This window comes from Ascaphus truei, chromosome 10 (genome assembly GCF_040206685.1).
Source record: "Ascaphus truei isolate aAscTru1 chromosome 10, aAscTru1.hap1, whole genome shotgun sequence".
Classification (NCBI taxonomy): domain Eukaryota; kingdom Metazoa; phylum Chordata; class Amphibia; order Anura; family Ascaphidae; genus Ascaphus; species Ascaphus truei.
In genome coordinates this window covers 21,568,845-21,587,074 of record NC_134492.1, presented here as the reverse complement: position 1 = coordinate 21,587,074, position 18,230 = coordinate 21,568,845, and the positions used below count along the sequence as shown (strand labels likewise).

Here is an 18,230-nt window from a genome sequence, read left to right as displayed (position 1 = left end):
AATGACTGACTTGTTATTTGTAACATCCTGATATGATCTCTTGGGCTACGTCCATAGAGGGGGCAGACGCTCCGCGAGGAGCCCCGTCATCCTCAATGAGGATGTCTTTAAAGGGGGCTCCCGCGAGCGTCTGCAGGCGTGCTGAGGCGCTTTGATTTTCAGCCGACAGCAGAGCCTGTTTCTCAGCGCGCTGTCGGCTGAAAACACCCAATCAGCACGAAGCAGCGTGTCGGCGCTTCGCGGGCTATTGGCCCGGCGACGTCACTGCCCCGTCCCCTGATCGCGCACGCTGGCTCACCTGCCAGTCCATGGAATCACTCCTGACAGAGTAGGCGAGCCTCAGCGCTGCTCAGCATGGCTCCCCCCTGTATGGACGTAGCCTTGGTCGTATAGCAAGAGTTGCAGCAATGAGCGGTGACTTGGATGAATTTATTTAGGTTTATATAGGTTTTTTTTTTTTCTGTACATGTCTAATGTCTCTGCTTGTCTGTCCCAAGGTTGCACCCGTAAGACCAGAATCATTGATGTGGTGTACAATGCCTCAAACAATGAACTGGTTCGAACCAAAACCCTGGTGAAGAACTGCATCGTCCTGATCGACAGCACCCCTTACAGGCAGTGGTTCGAGGCCCACTTTGCTTTGCCGCTTGGACGCAAGAAGGGAGCGAAACTGGTGAGTACGACATGGAGTCCTACACCCAGTGTCCGTGTCACTCAGGTGCTTAAAGGAGCCGTCACGGCTTCCTATCGACTGATGGCGAGAGATTTAAACCTCCATTTTGTTTCCTCTGGAGGGGACTGGACCAGCGACACCTTCACCGCTAAGTATCTGGGGAAGTAGGGGTTCCCTGCAGCTGAAATTAACTGTTCCACTTCGGGGGCCGTCTGCTTCCTATCTATGTAAAGAATGGGGGGGGCAGGGGTGGGAACAGCCGGCAGAACTTTTTAAAGCTCTGCTTTAGCAGATTGAGCAACGGGTCTTTGTTCACACAACGCGTTCAAATATTAATCAACAATATTGATGACCTTGCAATCCTTGTTTAAGGTAGAAACTGAATGGGATCCTGTAAGAAGTCTGTATTCCTCTGTAAATTGTGTGCTATATACCAGAGTATGAGTGTCAAAAGTCTTCCAATGATGAAAACTCTGTCCAGTTCTGCTACTGAATGGAAAGCGATGATCACTTTTGTAAAACGGAGGAAGACTTCAATCTTGGTTATAAAACAATTTGAGAGAATTGCTGCTTCATCTAAAGTTTGACAGCTTGTGCAGTAAATATCCCGGTTGATGCCTTAACTGTTGGAAATGTTCACCACCAGAGTTTATATACTACTTTAACCCAGGTTGTGTAATATGGCAGGCACATGCTTTATAAGGGTAAATGTTAAAAAGGAGAAGAAAAGGTGACCATACTCATTTCCCAGAGTCCCTGGCTGCAGTGGAAGCACTGTATGCTAGGAGATAATTGGGAAAAGTCGGGTTGCAGATCTGTCCGTCATGTGAATGTGCTCACAAGTGACTTTGTACAGTATTTGATATATTTAAAATCTAGGCAGCCGCTTGTAGATTTTAATTCACTTCCCCTCTGCCCCTTATTTCCTTTTAATCATGTCTTATTGTAAATCTAACTAGCCTTTGGTGCGTGGGCTTATATATCTACTAGCTGTACTGATGTAGCAGATCTTAACGGTTATTAATTAAACGTTTCTTTGTTTTCACTCCTCCCTGTAAGGCCTTGCTGTCTCTTGTCCCCTCGTCTCCACCTTACACCATCATGCCCTGCTCCTCTTTGCACTCCCAGCCATACTGTCTGTTTTAGCACACTACACTCCTCTTCTTGCTGTCTGTTTCCTCCTACAAGCCTTGCTGGCTCTCCCCGCCTCTCTTTTCGCTCCCTCTTTCACCTCCCTTCCTTGCTCCTCTCCTTGAGTAGGCATTCCAGCTGTTGCAGACATCCTTAGCCTTTTATATCTACATATCTCTCAGGAACCAGGGTGTCCCCAGAGTTTGAAAACATACGTTTGAAGTGTGTTGACCCCCTGCTTCCCGAAGGCAAATAACTTTAGGATATGTAGATGTGAGTTTTTTATTTTTTTATTAATTGCACTTCAAAAATAAATTGACATTGGTGTGGGTATCATTTAGCTAATAACTAGACCCTCCTGCTTCATTAGTCTTTGTTCCCACTAACAGCCAAGATTGTTAGATCACTTTTTATTAATTACTACTATTCTAAATATTTAGTGACACGGCTGTTTTTTGTTGATTATGCAGCTGTGACAACATGCACAATCTAATAAAATATAGTTCTGCGGGTTATGGGCCTAGTCCAGTCAGGAGTTGTCAACTCCAGTCCTCATGGGCCACCAACAGGTCAGGTTTTAAGGATATGCCTGCTTCAGCACAGGTTGCTCAGTCTTCCACTGAGAGAGACACCTTAAGCAGGGATATCGTGAAAACCTGTCCTGGGGTTGACCACTCAAGGCCTAGGAGATGGTAAGTCAAGAAACCATGTACATTGTTAGCTGCACTGATTCGGTGTGTCTCTGTTTTAGAAATGTCACAACTTTGAACAGCTGAAATAACTAAAGCCCATCGTACATTTGAACTGGCATCAGTAGTCTATACCAGGGGTGTGCAAACTTCCTGCACTGCGCCCCCTGCCTATTGTCCCCTTTGTCACGCCTCGGTGTCACGTGACCCACAGGCATTTGACGCCGCGCCTCCATGGCAACGGGCGTCAAATGACGCCGCAGGGTCAAGTGACGTCAAATGGCCCGCGTCATTTGACGTCACGTTGTCATGGAGACGAGTGGGCATGGAAGCCGGGTAAGTGAGCCGCGCACGTCTGGTCTATAAAACTTAAGTGAAATGGCTGTCTTCAAGCAGTGTCTATTGTGGAGATACAGTTTAGCTGATATAAAAACACATTTTAGCACTCAATGCCTGAGATTGTGTGCTATTTACTGTACATGACATCTTTTTGTTTGGTAGAGCTGTCTTATCAGACATACAGCTGGGGTGTGAGGCAGCAGTGCGGGTCCCACCAGGCAGCATGTGTAGAAATCCTGTAAGGAGCACTGTGCTCCTGAAATGGGAAGTAAGCTGGCAGTATTTCTAGCAAATGAATTGATTGCTTTTTTAAATCTATTTTAAATCAGGAACACTAAATGCAATCTGTTTCAATAACTCCTCACTCCTCCATCCACAGACTCCTGAGGAGGAAGAAATCCTGAACAAGAAGCGCTCCAAGAAGATCCAGAAGAAATACGAAGAGCGGAAAAAGACAGCCAAGATCAGCCCTCTTTTGGAGGAGCAGTTCCAGCAGGGCAAGCTGCTCGGTGAGTTCAGTGCTTCTGCGCATTGTGTCATATTAGAATAGACACTGCTAATAAGCCGTAGCCCTCGCTGCACAACAAAAGGGTTAAGGGGCAATTGACGGTGTTACTTGCCCCCTGGCAGCAGAATGGTGACCATAACAGTCCTCTTTACATGAGATCTGTCTCTGATTGGGTTTGTGTAAATGTCGCGTTGTTGGTTTCTTCTGACTTTGACATTTATTTATTTTTAGTCTGTTGGAGTGATGGCAGCACTGTTAAAATATATTTAATTTATTTGCAATAATTGAAATCTGTAATTCTCCCATATGGTCAGATTAAACATACAAACTGTTAATCTGTGTAATCCCGTATGAAAACGTGTTGGTCCGTACCCATTAAGCTGAATGCATTCTTTTGGTTGGAATAGTCACGTGACGTGCCACATTTCTTATACATTAGCTTTCAAATAAGCAATATTCCAACTTTTAACCATTTAATGGTGTATAGTATTTTTTTCCCCCTTCAGTTTCAGAAAACCGGATGTGGTCAGAATAAAATAATGGGTGCTGCTTAGGATCTTGGGGTACAATACAATAGTCTGTGGGGGAACCCCAAAGATCCTATTTAGTGCACAACAGGTGAGTATATGAATACATTTTTAATTTGTATTGTATTTACTAGAATAGTGAGCAGTTATGTCTCCTTTTTTAAATACAATGCCAATTAAAAATTAATTTAAAAGTTTTCATATACTCATGGTGTGTGCTAAATAGGATCTCTCTCTGGGGTTTCCCCACAGACTCCTGTTTCTTGTTGAGCTTTAATGCTGCTGTAAATTACTTTTTCATATAGTGCATTTCTACCAATGATACTCAAAGCGACTCACAATTACAGTATACTGTAGTGCGCAGTAAGCAGAATTGTATACTTTTTTTTTTTTTTTTTAAACACACGGATTTTGTAACAAGGAGTTGTCATTGTTTACAGACTCGGTGTCTAATCACTGAGCCACTCCTTCAGCCCTGTCTAATTCAGTAGGATTAGATCATCTCAGTGATATTGGGACACTGACCCCCATTATCAGTCTGCTGGGTAATGTTTTGCGTCAGCTCTGTTACTTGTATGTTGTCTCCTGCTTTATAACACAAGTGACACACTTGTTGCAGTCGCACGTATCTAACGGTTCCCTTCATTACAGCCTGCATAGCCTCCAGGCCCGGTCAGTGCGGCCGAGCTGACGGATACCTCCTCGAGGGCAAAGAGTTGGAATTCTACTTGAGGAAGATAAAGGCCAAGAAAGGCAAATAAACTGTTCGCCCCACCTGTTAACATCGAATAAACAGAAAAATATATTAAAACAGACTGTTGTGGTTTGTTTGTTTTTGGATTGCGGTGTATAAATGTGTAAAACACTGATTATGTAGTTAAGTCTAGTCAGGGGAGCGCAAACTTTTTGTGCTGCGCCCCCCTGTCACTCTGCCCCCGGCTCTCGCGCCCCCCTGCCTACCTTCTTTCGCATTTCGCAGATGACGCAGTGTGGGCGTGTGACGTCAGGTCACATGGTGCCGCGGCGTGTTGCCATGGCGACGCAACACAGACGACTGAATCCCGGTAAGTAAATAGTTGCACGGGCCTCACGCGATCCCCCGGCATTTAATTTAAATGCCTGGGGGAAGAGCGCGGGGCCTCCAACTGCCCGCGCCCCCCCCAGCACAATTTCCTGCCCCCCACTTTGCGCACCGCTGGTCTAGATAACCCCTGTGTTGCCTCCCCTCTGGAATTAGGGGAGGCCTCTGGTAGAGACGTCGGTAAAGTGCATTTTGGAGAAGTGTGCAAAATAACAGATGTAGCGGGAAGTATGTGCTTGATTGGGTCTTAACGATTTCTGCTCCTTTTCCCGATGTGTGACATAAGTTGTTTCTGATGGAATTGTGTTTACTACTGAAATGCAGTCTCAAATCAAGCTCTGCTTAAATGTTCCGCGGTGAATTGGAGTCGTCGCATGCTTATGTAGTTCATATCCAGTCACTGCACTGTCAAGTGTCCCCCTAGTCTTTCCCTTGACTTTGGGGTCTCATTCCAGTGCTAGACTAAAAAACCCTTCTTGCAGAAAGGCCAGGCTCTGCTGTGATCTGCCCCTTCCGATAGCAGGGTACAAACTTAAGCAGCAGTCCATGCCAATCTCATAAAATACGTGATCTAAGCCTGCCCTTTCCAAACTGGTTTATCTTACAAATCCTGATGCTTTAACAAGGAGTGAAGTTTCTGGTATTCAATGAAGACGTGCGTATTTTAGTCTCTGCTTCAGTTAGGCGACTTTATTTCTGAAAACAAATAATTGTTCACACCTCCAATGCTTACCTTTCTTAATTGTAGTCAGCCAAATGTAAAATGATTCATTGATTGGACGTCCCTTTCTCGCTGCTGGTATGCTCTCCCCTCGATCACTGGGGCTTTGTCAAACTCCACAGTACACAGAGAAAATTGCGCAGACGGTTTGTGTATACCAAGACGCTTGCATTGAAGTAAAAATACATTGTAAGTAGAGGATATTGAGGTTGGGACCCCAAATGTAACTAGTGCTACAGAGCATATACCCATTAGTTCAAAGAAAATATATATTGTTAAATTCACTGCAAACCGGAACACATGATATCCTTGGTGCATGCTTGGAGCTTAGGCATTAACCCCTATATGAACCACGGTTAAGCAAGGGTAAAGAGAGTTGTATGGGGGATATCCTAGGACCCCCCCAAACCTCTAATGTACACCAAGAACACAATAAACCAATGGTAATGGGGCAGCTCACTTTAAAGCATGATAGTACTCACATATATCCTTGTGTGTAGCCGGGTCTGTGTGCTCCAGCTGAATGGAAGCAGAACGAAATCACCTTGTGCCGAGAGGGAAGATGAGTCGGCGGGCACTACGATGCAGGAGAAAATCGAAGAGGCTGGACTGTGCTAATCGGCACAAGGTGATTTCGTTCTGAAGTAAAAATACTTTCACATGGATCTGACATGACTCATTCCTTGCAACGTGTATGGTACATGCGGCAGTATTTTTCTATGTGCATGGGTTTTTTTTTTTTCATTGCTGAAATCTTAAAATATTGGGGCCCTCTGCTCTGTTGGTGCAAGGGTTAATGTTCCTGTGAGGTTCATTTATCGCTTGTGCTGTATACCAACTTAGTCAATAAAACAAAGACCCCATCAGTGGTTATGTTTTTAGCGCATGATTTTGTGAAATTCATATGTCTGTGTGGCTGGGTATTCATGCAGATTCGTTACTGGTCTTTGGTGTTTATTGTTGGACAAGGTGGCAAAGCTAATCATTTTGTTAGGACTATGCACAAGGTAAGGTAGGGGGGGGGAGGTTGCAGACCTGTCGGAAATGTAAATGTGCTAACAATTTGTATATAAAAAAATTTTTTGTGTGACACTTGTGGAATCTTTAATAAACTCCACAGAATCTCTTATCAATTGTTGGTCCGAATAAAAACAGTATCGCCTAATATTGAAGTACTTGTATTTTGCACTGTTGCAAGTGGCCGAACATGGCGACTTCTATTTAATTATTTAAAGGTGAAATCCCTGGTAGCCAACTACAACATGTTTGGTTAAGAATTAACCATGCAAACTGCCTTCAAATCACTGCCAAGATTTGTTGGCTTTGATTTTAAAATGAAAATTGGCACAAAACACTTTGTGGCATCTCAACTGGGTTATTTGTCAGTCAAATGTTACCTTAACCTTGTCCCACCAATGAGATAATACAATTAAACATTGGGGGTTTTGTCTGCAAATGGCTCTTGGGGATATCATGGGCTAGAAAAATCCACGTGGAGGACGTGTGGAATTGATGGACTGACGGTACAGGGCTGTCAAACGCCACTCTGCTTCCCAAGGTTTTGCCCCATAATGCTTTGTGCTATGCAAAGCATTGTGGGGCGCAAGTTCGGGAAGCAGTGATGGTTGACCGCTCTTCCGAAGAGCATCAGCCTTTCCTTCACTAGCCCCTTCTGTGGATCAGTGGCTTCCGTGGTGGTACATAAAATGTTGCCAGCCCTGCTGATATCAGACAACTGGGAGCAGCAAGAGAAGATCAAGCTCCTCCCAAATCTCCACTCACCATATTAACAAATGAACATTTAAAAATACTTCTGGATGTTGAAGTTTGGTTAAAAAATATGGCAGCCATCTGAATACTGTATAACTGAAACATGTCACTGTCATTTGTATACATTGTTTCGGGCACATTTAACGGGACCTACATTATGAGGATTCTGGAAACTTCTCCCACATTTAATACAAATAGTGTAGGTTGGATTTGGTGATTTGTTAAATAAATCTGAATGTTTGGTAAGTGATTTTGTGCTGCAACCTCACTTTTTTTTTTTTATAACAAATTTAAATTTTTTTCGTCGAGTAATACAGCTTTACATATTCATTTGTGTCACAGCAATTATTCAAATAATGAACACATTTGTATAGAAAAGAAAACGTCAACCTAAATCAGGAAGAGGGGGACGGGGGAGAGTCCAGACTTCCGCCACTTCATTCTCTGAATCCAACATCATTTCCTCCGAAGTACTTGAGTACGTCTCCCACGGGGCCAGCCTCATCGACCTCTATCGAACTTGCTACTCTAGGCCTCTTTAAGGATATTCCCCGTCCTATCTTTACTTTTCCAAGTTCATGTTAAGTCAGCGGAGAATGTGTTTCCCAAACTATCATAGCAGGATTGTGGTTCCATCCACCCCTGGGGTGTCTGTGCTAGCCACAAAATCCAGACTTTCAGAAATTTAGCGCCAATATCATTAACCAAACTTGTTGACTTTTTCATCTTTCATACAAACCAAATTCTAGTCCTAATTGCGGGAATAGTTGGAATTTCTGTCTGTTTTCATAGTGCTGTGATTGCGCATCTTGTTGCAGTTGCGAAATGCGTTATTAGTTTGCTTTACGATCGAGTAAGCCCCTTTACTGGTCTGTTTAATAGGAATAGCCAGGGGTCTAGTGGGATTGTTAGGCCTAAAAGCCTCTAGCCAATCTTTAAGTTGCCCCCATATGGGAGACACCAGAGGGCAGGACCACAGCATATGTAAAAGATCTGCCTCGCCTCCACACGGCTTTGGGCACAATGGGGAGTATCCTGGAACGAATTTAGATAGTTTCTGCGGGGTGAGGTACCACCTCATTAATACTTTATACGCGGCAACCTCACATTCTATAGTATAGACCACAGGGCTGAATGTGTATAAAGATTGTGTCCTTTGAAATGCGCTATGGAAACGTAACCCCTTCATTCTCCATACTGGCCCAGCCTTTAGTAAATCTCAATGATATCATTTGTAAATGATAAGCATACATAGTCGAAGAACTCGAAAAAAAGACATGCATCCATCAAGTTGAACCTATGCTAAATTTAGACGACAGATACTTTATCCTATATCCATACTTACAGTATATTGAGCCAGAGGAAGGCAAACAAAAAACCCCAGTGACACATTATCCAATGATATCTCATAAGGGGGAAAATAAATTTCTTCCTGACTCCAAGAATTGGTAATTGGATTATTCCTTGGATCAACATCCTTTCCATGTTTACTTATTTGGTATATTACTGTTTACAATCTATTCAGAAAGGAGTAAATGGTGCACTCAAAACAAATAACCTAACCTATGGGTAATTATAAGGTGCAAAATTCAATGTCAAGGCCCACCCCCAAAATGGAGCCCAACTCCAAAGCAGAGTTCCCTCAAAGTACAATTTAAAGAAAGTTGTATTTAAACATAGTACTAAGTCAGACACACACAAAAATTACAATATAAAAAGTGCAATATAATATAAAAATACACAAAAGGGCTGACACCTGGGAAATCCTCAACGTTTCGGGGTACAACCCTTTGTCCATAGGAAATGTCCTCTTTATAAAGGGTTGTACTCCAAAATGTTGAGGATTCCTCCGGTTTGTCTGACCTTTTTTGTTACACTTTTGAGATTATTATATTGGATTCTTTTTGTACTTTTCTAACTTTTACTATGTTCAAATACAACTTTTTGCCATTTGTAATGAGTGCAGACTCTGCTCTGGACTGAGTTCTTCCCTGACTATGTATGTATGTATATATATATATAATATACACACACAATGCAATCTTGTTAAAAAAAAAAAAAGTCTAAATCAGTAGTTCTAGAAAAATACCTCCAGGAACTCCATACCGTGCCTTCATCAGGGATCTGGTATGCCAAAACGTTGGTATGTATAAGATGTTTGTCTAATAAATATAAAGAAGCTCTAAGGCTAAACCTGGAGGTATGTTTCTATATCTATTAGATTTTGGATAACATTCTGTTTTGTTCAACCTGGAGCACCCAGTAACCTCTTTCCCCAATATGTGAATGTTTTACTGCTTCCCCCCCCCCCCCCAAACAATGTTAAGGTTTTACCGCTATTGGTGTGCATGACCCTAACACAGGAGTGGCCACGTCCAGTACTCAAGGGCCACCAACATGTAACACAAAAGAACAACAGGACTGGCGCCTATAACAGTAAGCTATAACTCCAACCACAATAAAGATAGTGAAATAGTTGGCTGATAGTGACCCCCAGTGGTAAATAGTGAAAGTACACTTAGTCCACGAACAAGTGAATGAACAGTAACAATAGAAAGTGATAAAAAAAAAATATATATATATAGTAAATACAACAAATACGTCCCACTCAACCATCAATAGAAAAGAGGGAGCGGGATCCGTAATATACAATAAATCAATTAGAGGAATAAAATACATAGAGTAGTATTGCTGATAAAAATTGCAGATACCGTGGTATTAATCTTCAAACATTATACTCCCAAAGATATGAGTAAATAGAGCATATCACGCGCCAAACTCAGGTGTGCAGAAAGGATCCAGTGTTGTCTATGATGACATCTTAGGTAGGACGCTGTGTGGGTATACAGGTAGACGACATCATAGCGCAGACTATCCGAACTCAATTTACTAAAGTATTAGTTCAAACTAATCCCTCCAAAGTGCGCACTTACAATTAGTGCAGTATAAAAGGGCACATAGAATAAATCAAGGAGCGACGTTGATCTCACCACCCTTCTCGCATGGACTAGATGACCGCCGATGTCGGGATGGTGCTGCTTCCTATTGCGGCCGCCTGGAAACAGCAACTGCACTCCACAGGGCTCTCTCTTGGTCTGACTCAGGGCTCATTCAGGGTGCCAGCTGAGGACTCGGAGGGAGGGCGGGAGGGAGGCAGTGCGGGAGTTTGCTGGGCGATCAGTGTTTATCCCCCAGCAGCAGACTTTCAGCGTTGGGGAGGGGGCGGGGTTACACACGGCAGGGTAAGTATCCAAGTTGCAGTCATGAAATCATTCTGAAGAATGATTTCATTGGCTGCCTTGGTCCCTGTGACGCTGCTTCAGCTCCAAAAAACGAAATTTTCGTTTACTGAAGCTGTCGTCAGCATCAACGCCTGGCTTCGGAGGCAGGGCAGTTGCTACCTTGACAACAAGTATTCAAATTGAATACTTTGTTTCACACTGCAGCAAGCACGTCAGCACGCCCTCCCTCTGAAGCCAGCACCCTGAACGAGGCCTCAGTCTCACTCCTTCCACTCTCCTGAATTCAACGCGTTTCGCTTGATAGAGCAAGCTTCGTCAAGAGTCCTAATACCCTACACAGCTAACAGCACTAATAAAGTTGGAAATGGTTCCTCATTATTCCAGAGCGGACCAATTATGGTAAATAATTATTAGGCACTAACAGAATCTTGGGTGTGGGGGGGGGGGGGGGGTGAATTTTGGGTGGGTGGTTGGGGGGTAAATTTTGGGGGAGGGGTGAATGGTGGGTGGGGGTTGTGAATTCTGAATCTTGGCTGTGTGTGAGGGGGGGGCCTGAATCTTGGGGGTTGGTGAATCTTGGGTGGGTGTGAGTTCCCCCCCCCCGTCCCAGGCGATCGGTTCCCCCCTCTGTCCCCGGTGCTTGTTCCCCGCCCCCCCACCCCCCTGTCCCTGGTGGTGTTTCCCCCCCCCCCCTGTCCCCTGCACATGTTCCCCCCCTCTCCACCTCTAGAGGTTAGTGCTGGTGGGGAGATGAGGGGGATTGGGGGTAGAAAAGGCGGCGCCAGTGTTCAGACCAGCGCGACGTCGCAGGGCCCCCTTCCCCCGTGTCGCAGTGGTGCAGACAGTAAGCGGCCTGCAGATCGGGCGGGAAGGCGGAGGGATGTCGATTGTGTATCGTGAAGGTGTCCATTTTCCGACACAGCGGCCTGCTGAGCGCGGAACCGGCGGGAGGCGGCCATTTTGGCAGAGACTGCTGAGCGCGGAGCGGGCGGGAAGGCGGACATTTTAATCGGGGAGCGTGGTGTTGATGATGGGGAGAATGTATCGGGCGTGAAGGCGGCCGGAGCAAGCGGGAAGGTAGAGGGAGTGTGAAGGCGCCATGAGGTAAGAGGGTGGACATCAGATAGTTGGAGCGCCATTTTCTCACAGTAGCGGTGATGATACGGGTAAGCTGGGACATAGAGGAGCATGCGGGATAGTGGAGAGACAGTAAGGGGACTGCTGAGGTCGTAATTTGTGAGCGTGGACGGGTAAGACGGGGAGTGGACAGCAGAGGCGGTTTGTGTGATAAGTGGGTTAAACTTACCAAGGTTGGTGGGTGAGTCCGCAGGGGTGATCACAGGGGTGTAGGGTGAGTCCGCAGGGAGAGAGTCTCCAGTTTAGGCTTCAGAGTCTCGGGTGACAGCCTCAGGGGGTATGGTGAGTCTGCAGGGGTGAGACTCTGTGGCAGTATGTGTGTGTGTCTGTGTGTGTCACAGTGGAGTAGGTGTGTCCGTGATGTCAGCATACCTCTTGGCCAATGAGAGTCGTGGGGGAGGCGGGGCATGGGCGGGCGGACCGAGGGACCAATGAGAATCCCCACATCTACTAACAATCAAACAATTTTCATTTTTATATATATACTAGCTGATATACCCGGCGTTGCCCGGGATTTAATTTTGCTGCTCCCCCTCTCTCTCCGCTCCCCCCCCCTTCACAGCTGGGTCCCCCCCCCCCCACGTTCAGATGTCCGAACCACCCACCTTTCACAGCTCCATTGACAGTGGTTGACAAATCACCAAAAAATCTACTCGCCACACAAAAAAATCTACTCGCCACCTAGTACCAAACGTGTGCTGCTGGGGCCAATATTTACTCGCCCGGGGGTTAAATCCACTCACCCGGGGCGAGCAAATGTATAGGTTTGTCAAACACTGTCCATTGATATAACAAAATATGATTCGGTTAAGAACAACTTAATAACTCTTGATTAGATAGATCAGATAGCGCTCATGCCCTATAACACAGAAATAATTTGTTATACTGTCATGGAAATAAAACACATTGAGATACCATGTGTATGTATGAAAAGTCCAGTCCAATTCACGAATGGGTAATGCAGCTCCTTCAAGTTGGATCCAACCCTCGGGTCCAAAGGAAACTACAGAAAATGAAAAGAACAAAAGGGCGCAAAACCCATAGTGTAGTATGTAAAGTTTAATGCTAAAGAATAACGGTTAAAAACACTCACAAAATGTAAGTAGATAAGAGGCACATCTGTGGTAGTTCATCCGTGGTTTCAGCATACACTGGGATAGCCTTAGTGTCCTCGTCTCCTGCGTGGATGAAGCCTCAGTCACACACACCCTCCTCTAGAGTTCGGCGTTTCTCCGCTTCCGCGCCACGTACGCGCGTGACGTCACCGCGTTTGCATCCTCACGCCGTCACTCAAGGGGTTGGGCTTGAGCTGATGTGCTTTCTCTTGCAGTCTGACAAGAGCAGACTCAGGATCCTCCGGCGATGCTTCAAAATTCAGCAGCCTTGGTCGATACAGCCCTACGCGTTTCGAGAAACACTTTCTCTTCGGCAGAGGCTCTGTCTATGGGTTTTGCGCCCTTTTGTTCTTTTCATTTTCTGTTGAAAAAATATTGCCTGCCTTTAATAAGAGGATTCATATACTGGTAGTATAGCACAGGGTATAACTGAATTCCTGTTATGTAGAAACGAGTATACAGCAGATATGATTATTGTTATAGCTTATTCCACAAAGTGCAAGAAAATACATTTATGATTATAATCTCATCTCCTTTTCCAAAACTTTCTTATGCAAATCAAAAAACAGCACAGTTTGAAAAACTCCTATTTGTCCTGCCACCAGAAAATATATCTTTATTTGAAAGGAAAATATGTATTTAATTTAAAAAGAAAATATAGTAAAAAATCAGTGTTGTTAAATTGTTCTTGTATAAATATTGTAATATATATATACACACACACACACACACACACACAAACACAATAAATATATAATTTTTAGCTTTATTTACGTGGCCATGACACCTGGCACAGAACGAATACATTTATCATGATAATAATAACTGTATCAGTAGCTGTAATGGATGGAAAACATGACGTCATCAGCTGGGACCGCTCGCGAGACTTGAGACCTATATATGGAGCTTGCGGCAGACATTCTGCCTCTCTCTGTGACGCGGTGTTAAGATGCGAGGCCAGAGCGCAATCCGCTGCCATCCTCCTCGGACGCCGCATGCCCGCGCTCAGCCTTGGGGGAGAGGTGATGTGTGAAGTTCCAACAATGCGAGCAGCCCGATATTACCGGCGTACAAGCGGTATCATCCCCTTGATGTCCGTGCGGTTGTGACCGAGCTCACGCTGCAGCCGTTCAATATGGCGGAATGAGGCCTGGTACGTGTGTTCTCCCCCCTGCCCCGGGCTTCAGGTGCCTGGCTGAATCCAGGCCCTGAGATTTATCACGTAGCTGAGTGCAGATGATGACACGTTTTTTATTTTTGCTGCAAAAAATATACTGAATTTCCTGTGTGGAAACCACCTTGGAGAACTGAGCGCTCAGTGACGCTGCAGTGAGCGCCTGTGTGTAACATCCCGGGGTCTAACGTGTTCCTTCTTCTGCAGGTCGTGGGGCCTGACACGGAGACGGGTCCTCGTGCGCTGTGAGCTCAGCTGGGTGAGGACATTATTCTGTATGCAATGCATCTGCCATAGCGTTCTGTGTTCATACTCTAATCTGTCCCGAAGAGCTTGCAATCTCGTGCAGTTGCTTCTTACTCAATCCTGTTTTTTATATTGAGCTGTTCAGCTACTGAAATCCTGTTAATTGCGATTACATTATTATCTGGGCCTGTGCAGTCTGGTTTTCACACTACATGAGACTAACTGCCTGCAGCTTGATGCAGCTCTGGCATTGCATGCATTAGCTGCATGGTGATGAATGAAGACTTTGTGGCCAGGGGTATAAAGTCTTCTTATGATGATAACTATGTCCAGTTCTGCTACAGAATGGCAAGTGACGATACATGTACTCCTGAGGAAGACTTTACACATACAGTAGCTCTCTCTGCTTTTAACACTATTTACTTGAGCCTGGAGTAACACTGTTGCTGTTTGGTATGATAAACTCTTCATTGCTGAGCATTTAATAACAAGCACAGTAGACTGCACATAATCTTTTATACTACAGTATTGTTTGTGAGACGGCTGTTCTATACACATTCCCTTTAATAATTCTCCCCCCCCCCCCCTTTTCTTTAAGAAAAGCGGAAGATGTTGGCCAGAAATGAAGAAATCCTGGACACGTTGCAGTTGGTAAGAAAATAACTTCCTTGTTTGATATAGTTGGGGCATTGGTGGGCAGCAGCCAACCTGCGGGTCCCCCAACCTCTGGCCACTTCTTTCTCCCTCTGTACTGCCCTCCCTCTCCTGTGCTGATCGCTAGTTCCCAGTGTAAGAGAAGCGAGGCATTAAGCTGATAGAGCTGGGAATATCTCCTTCTGAAAAGTCCTTCTGTCTGCACTGTATTGATGTGGGTAATGTGTGGCCCTTTTAGTATACTATGTTGCCCACCACTGATCATAAGGTTGAGTTCAGGGTGAATGCTACGGCGGGAGCGCATCTGCCACATGCTCCTGCAGCTCAGCAATCTGTGACTTAGCTGCAGGAGTTGGGTCGTGGCGTTTGCGGGTTCGTGGTGATCGTGTCACGGAGCTGCTGCGCTGACCAGCTCACGTGATGCGACTGTAGCCCGAAATATAATTTTGGTCTGTAGAGGCAAAATGTAGCAGCGTCAACGCTGTACTTTTCCGCCGGTGGAGTTTTCAGTTTGAAAACTCCCTCCGAACAGCCCGAAATTGTGACGGATGGGGGCGCGGACGTCACGTAGCTTCCACCCTGAACTCAGCCTAATGCTGTGCAGTCTGGTTTTCACACTACATGAGACTGCCTGTGGCTTGATGCTGTAGCTCTGGCATTGCATGCATTAGCTGCATGGTGGTGTATGAGGACTTTGTGGCCAGGGGTATAAAGTCTTCTTATGATGATAACTATGTCCAGTTCTGCTACAGAATGGCAAGTGACGATACATGTACTCCTGAGGAAGACTTTATACATTAAATAGCTCTCACTGCTTTTATCACTTTAATGACTTGATTAGCTCTGAGTACAACTGTAAATACAAATATAGGATAAGTATCTTGTCTAAATCTTATCATAGGTTGAACTTGATGGACATGTATTTTTTTTTATTTTTTTCCGCCCCAACCTCATTTATGTAGCTAACTGTTCAATGCATTGTTTGGTAAGGTAAACTCTTAATTACGGAGCATTTAATAATTATTGAAACACTTTTTTTTTGCATAATCCTATTACAGTATTTGTGATATCTGTTTCTTTGTTCTGTATGCCACTAGATTCAATTTAATAATGTTTTTGTGTTCTTTTTGCAGAAATGGGAACAAAAGCAGATGTTGACCAGGAATAGGCCTGAGATTAGGAATTCCCAGACATGCCACAGTTGGTAAGTTACTTGGTACCTGATCTATATTCACTGCCTATGGAGTGGAAGATGACTTGCTACAGTGTTGCTACTGCATATTGTAAGCTGTGCCTGACTGAATCCAGACCATGAGATTTATCACGTAGCTGAGTGCAGATGATGAAATTTTTTTTTATTTTGCTGCAAAAAATATACTGAATTCCCTGTGTGGAAAACAACCTTGGAGAACTGAGCGCTCAGTGATGCTGCAGTGAGCGCCTGTGTGTAACATCCCGGGGTCTAACGTGTTCCTTCTTCTGCAGGTCGTGGGGTCTGACACGGATACGGTTTCCTCCTGTGCTGTGAGCTCAGCTGGGTGAGGACATTATTCTGTATTCAATGCATCTGCCATAGCATTCTGTGTTCATACTCTGCATGGTAATCTGTCCCGAAGAACTTGCAATCTCCATGTTTACTTAATCAATTCTGTTTATATTAAGCCGTTTCGCTAGTGATATCCTATTAATTGCAAGTTGTTTATGATCTATGGTATTGGTGGGCATCAGGCAGCCTGGGGGCTTCAACTGAGTCCCCAACCTCCTGGACAGCCCTCTCTCCGTCTGTACTGCCCCCTCTCGTGCTAATCAGTAGTTGATGCTGTCGCTCTGGCATTGCATGCATTAGCTGCATGGTGATGTATGAGGACCGTGTGGCCAGGGGTATAAAGTCTTCTTATGATGATAACTATGTCCAGTTCTGCTACAGAATGGCAAGTGACGATACATGTACTCCTGAGGAAGACTTTACACATACAGTAGCTCTCTCTGCTTTTAACACTGTTTACTTGATAAACCTGTAGTACAACTTTTAGATGCTGTTTGGTAAAATACTCTTAATTACTGAGCATTAGTAACAAACACAGTAGCCTGTGCATAATCTTATTATACTACAATATTGTTTGTGGCGGCTGGTCCTTTGTTCTATACACCACTAGATACCCTTTAATAATGGTTTTGTATGTTCTCTTTTTGCAGAAATGTGCACAAAAGCAGAAGAGGCTGGTCAGGAATAAACCAGGGATTAGGCATTTCCGGATATGCCACAATTGGTGAGAATGACTTCCTTATTACCAGACTATGGAGTCAAACATTATTTACTATACCAGTTGCTACAGCATACAGTATTGTAATATCTTCTTATGATGATAACTATGTCCAGTTCTGCTACAGAATGGCAAGTGACGATACATGTACTCCTGAGGAAGACTTTACATATACTGTAGCTCTCCCTGCTTTTAACAAGAATTACTTAGTTTTTTGATAGGTTAAACTCTTAATTACTTAGCATTTTTAGTAATTAAGACACCATAAACTTTGCATGATCTTACACTACAGTGATGTTTGTGTGACAACAGTATTGGTAATTATGCTGTTCGCATCACATTTAGTTAAACCCTTTGGCCAAAGTGTAATAAGCCTGCAGCCATGTCACGGCATAACCTGCATAGTGATCATGTTGACACGTTAAGTATTTGGCCATGCTCAGTAGCGCGCGTGTGTAAATCTCTTGAGGTTCACGTCCCCGTCGTTACTCTTTACATAGAGTACCTGTTTGTGTACATCAGTGCATCATGGAGGGGTGTGCAGCCTTGCTTGCTGTCCCTGGGTGAGTGAAAGGCATTTCAGCCTACCACAGCAGGGAAAGTGCAGCCTCACTGGCTGTATAGGTTGTTGTTTGTACAGTACTGAGCTATAGCGGTTTTTAAAGCCTTTTAGAGGTATTGTCCAGTTCTCCTACTGAAGTTCACGGACACTTGCAAACCTGGACACTTTCTGAGTCTTATTGTGATGCATAAAATCTTTTCAGTCCTTGTAATCCCTGACTTTCTGGTTACAGGTTACTGTGACACTTGCCTGATTGCTGCTCTTGACTCCAGTCACAAGAACAAAAAATACCCTTTTCTCTCGACATTTCTATTAAATAAATATCATGATTCTGATTTCCTGGCTTGGTTATTTTCTTTGTTTATTTCTATTTTGCCTCGTGTTTCATTGAAAACAA

General features: G+C 44.4%; 1 protein-coding gene and 8 non-coding genes across 10 annotated transcripts in view; all 9 read left to right on the top strand.

Annotated features, from left to right (window-relative positions):
• Positions 1–4,680, top strand: part of RPS8 (ribosomal protein S8) — a 63,218-nt gene extending 58,538 nt beyond the window's left edge. For both annotated transcript variants that reach the window (XM_075616182.1, XM_075616181.1), the window contains exons 4-6: positions 498–673; positions 3,212–3,341; positions 4,519–4,680. In XM_075616182.1, coding sequence (XP_075472297.1) covers positions 498–673; positions 3,212–3,341; positions 4,519–4,628 — 416 coding nt within the window. In that variant the 3' untranslated portion in view covers positions 4,629–4,680. The remainder of the gene's footprint in view (positions 1–497; positions 674–3,211; positions 3,342–4,518) is intronic.
• LOC142504058 (small nucleolar RNA SNORD38) lies at positions 1,130–1,199 on the top strand. Its single transcript, XR_012804182.1, has one exon. It is a non-coding gene; the product is annotated as a small nucleolar RNA SNORD38 (small nucleolar RNA).
• A 668-nt stretch (positions 4,681–5,348) lies between the features above and the next one.
• Positions 5,349–5,480, top strand: LOC142504074 (small nucleolar RNA SNORA35). Its single transcript, XR_012804197.1, has one exon. It is a non-coding gene; the product is annotated as a small nucleolar RNA SNORA35 (small nucleolar RNA).
• Positions 5,481–14,164: 8,684 nt separating this feature from the next.
• On the top strand, positions 14,165–14,251 carry LOC142504057 (small nucleolar RNA SNORD55/SNORD39). Its single transcript, XR_012804181.1, has one exon. It is a non-coding gene; the product is annotated as a small nucleolar RNA SNORD55/SNORD39 (small nucleolar RNA).
• A 411-nt stretch (positions 14,252–14,662) lies between these two features.
• Positions 14,663–14,731, top strand: LOC142504063 (small nucleolar RNA SNORD38). The gene has a single exon (XR_012804186.1). It is a non-coding gene; the product is annotated as a small nucleolar RNA SNORD38 (small nucleolar RNA).
• Positions 14,732–15,724: 993 nt separating this feature from the next.
• On the top strand, positions 15,725–15,793 carry LOC142504062 (small nucleolar RNA SNORD38). Its single transcript, XR_012804185.1, has one exon. It is a non-coding gene; the product is annotated as a small nucleolar RNA SNORD38 (small nucleolar RNA).
• Positions 15,794–16,341: 548 nt separating this feature from the next.
• Positions 16,342–16,429, top strand: LOC142504055 (small nucleolar RNA SNORD55/SNORD39). The gene has a single exon (XR_012804179.1). It is a non-coding gene; the product is annotated as a small nucleolar RNA SNORD55/SNORD39 (small nucleolar RNA).
• A 470-nt stretch (positions 16,430–16,899) lies between these two features.
• Positions 16,900–16,968, top strand: LOC142504061 (small nucleolar RNA SNORD38). The gene has a single exon (XR_012804184.1). It is a non-coding gene; the product is annotated as a small nucleolar RNA SNORD38 (small nucleolar RNA).
• Positions 16,969–17,363: 395 nt separating this feature from the next.
• On the top strand, positions 17,364–17,432 carry LOC142504060 (small nucleolar RNA SNORD38). The gene has a single exon (XR_012804183.1). It is a non-coding gene; the product is annotated as a small nucleolar RNA SNORD38 (small nucleolar RNA).
• Positions 17,433–18,230: the final 798 nt, after the last annotated feature.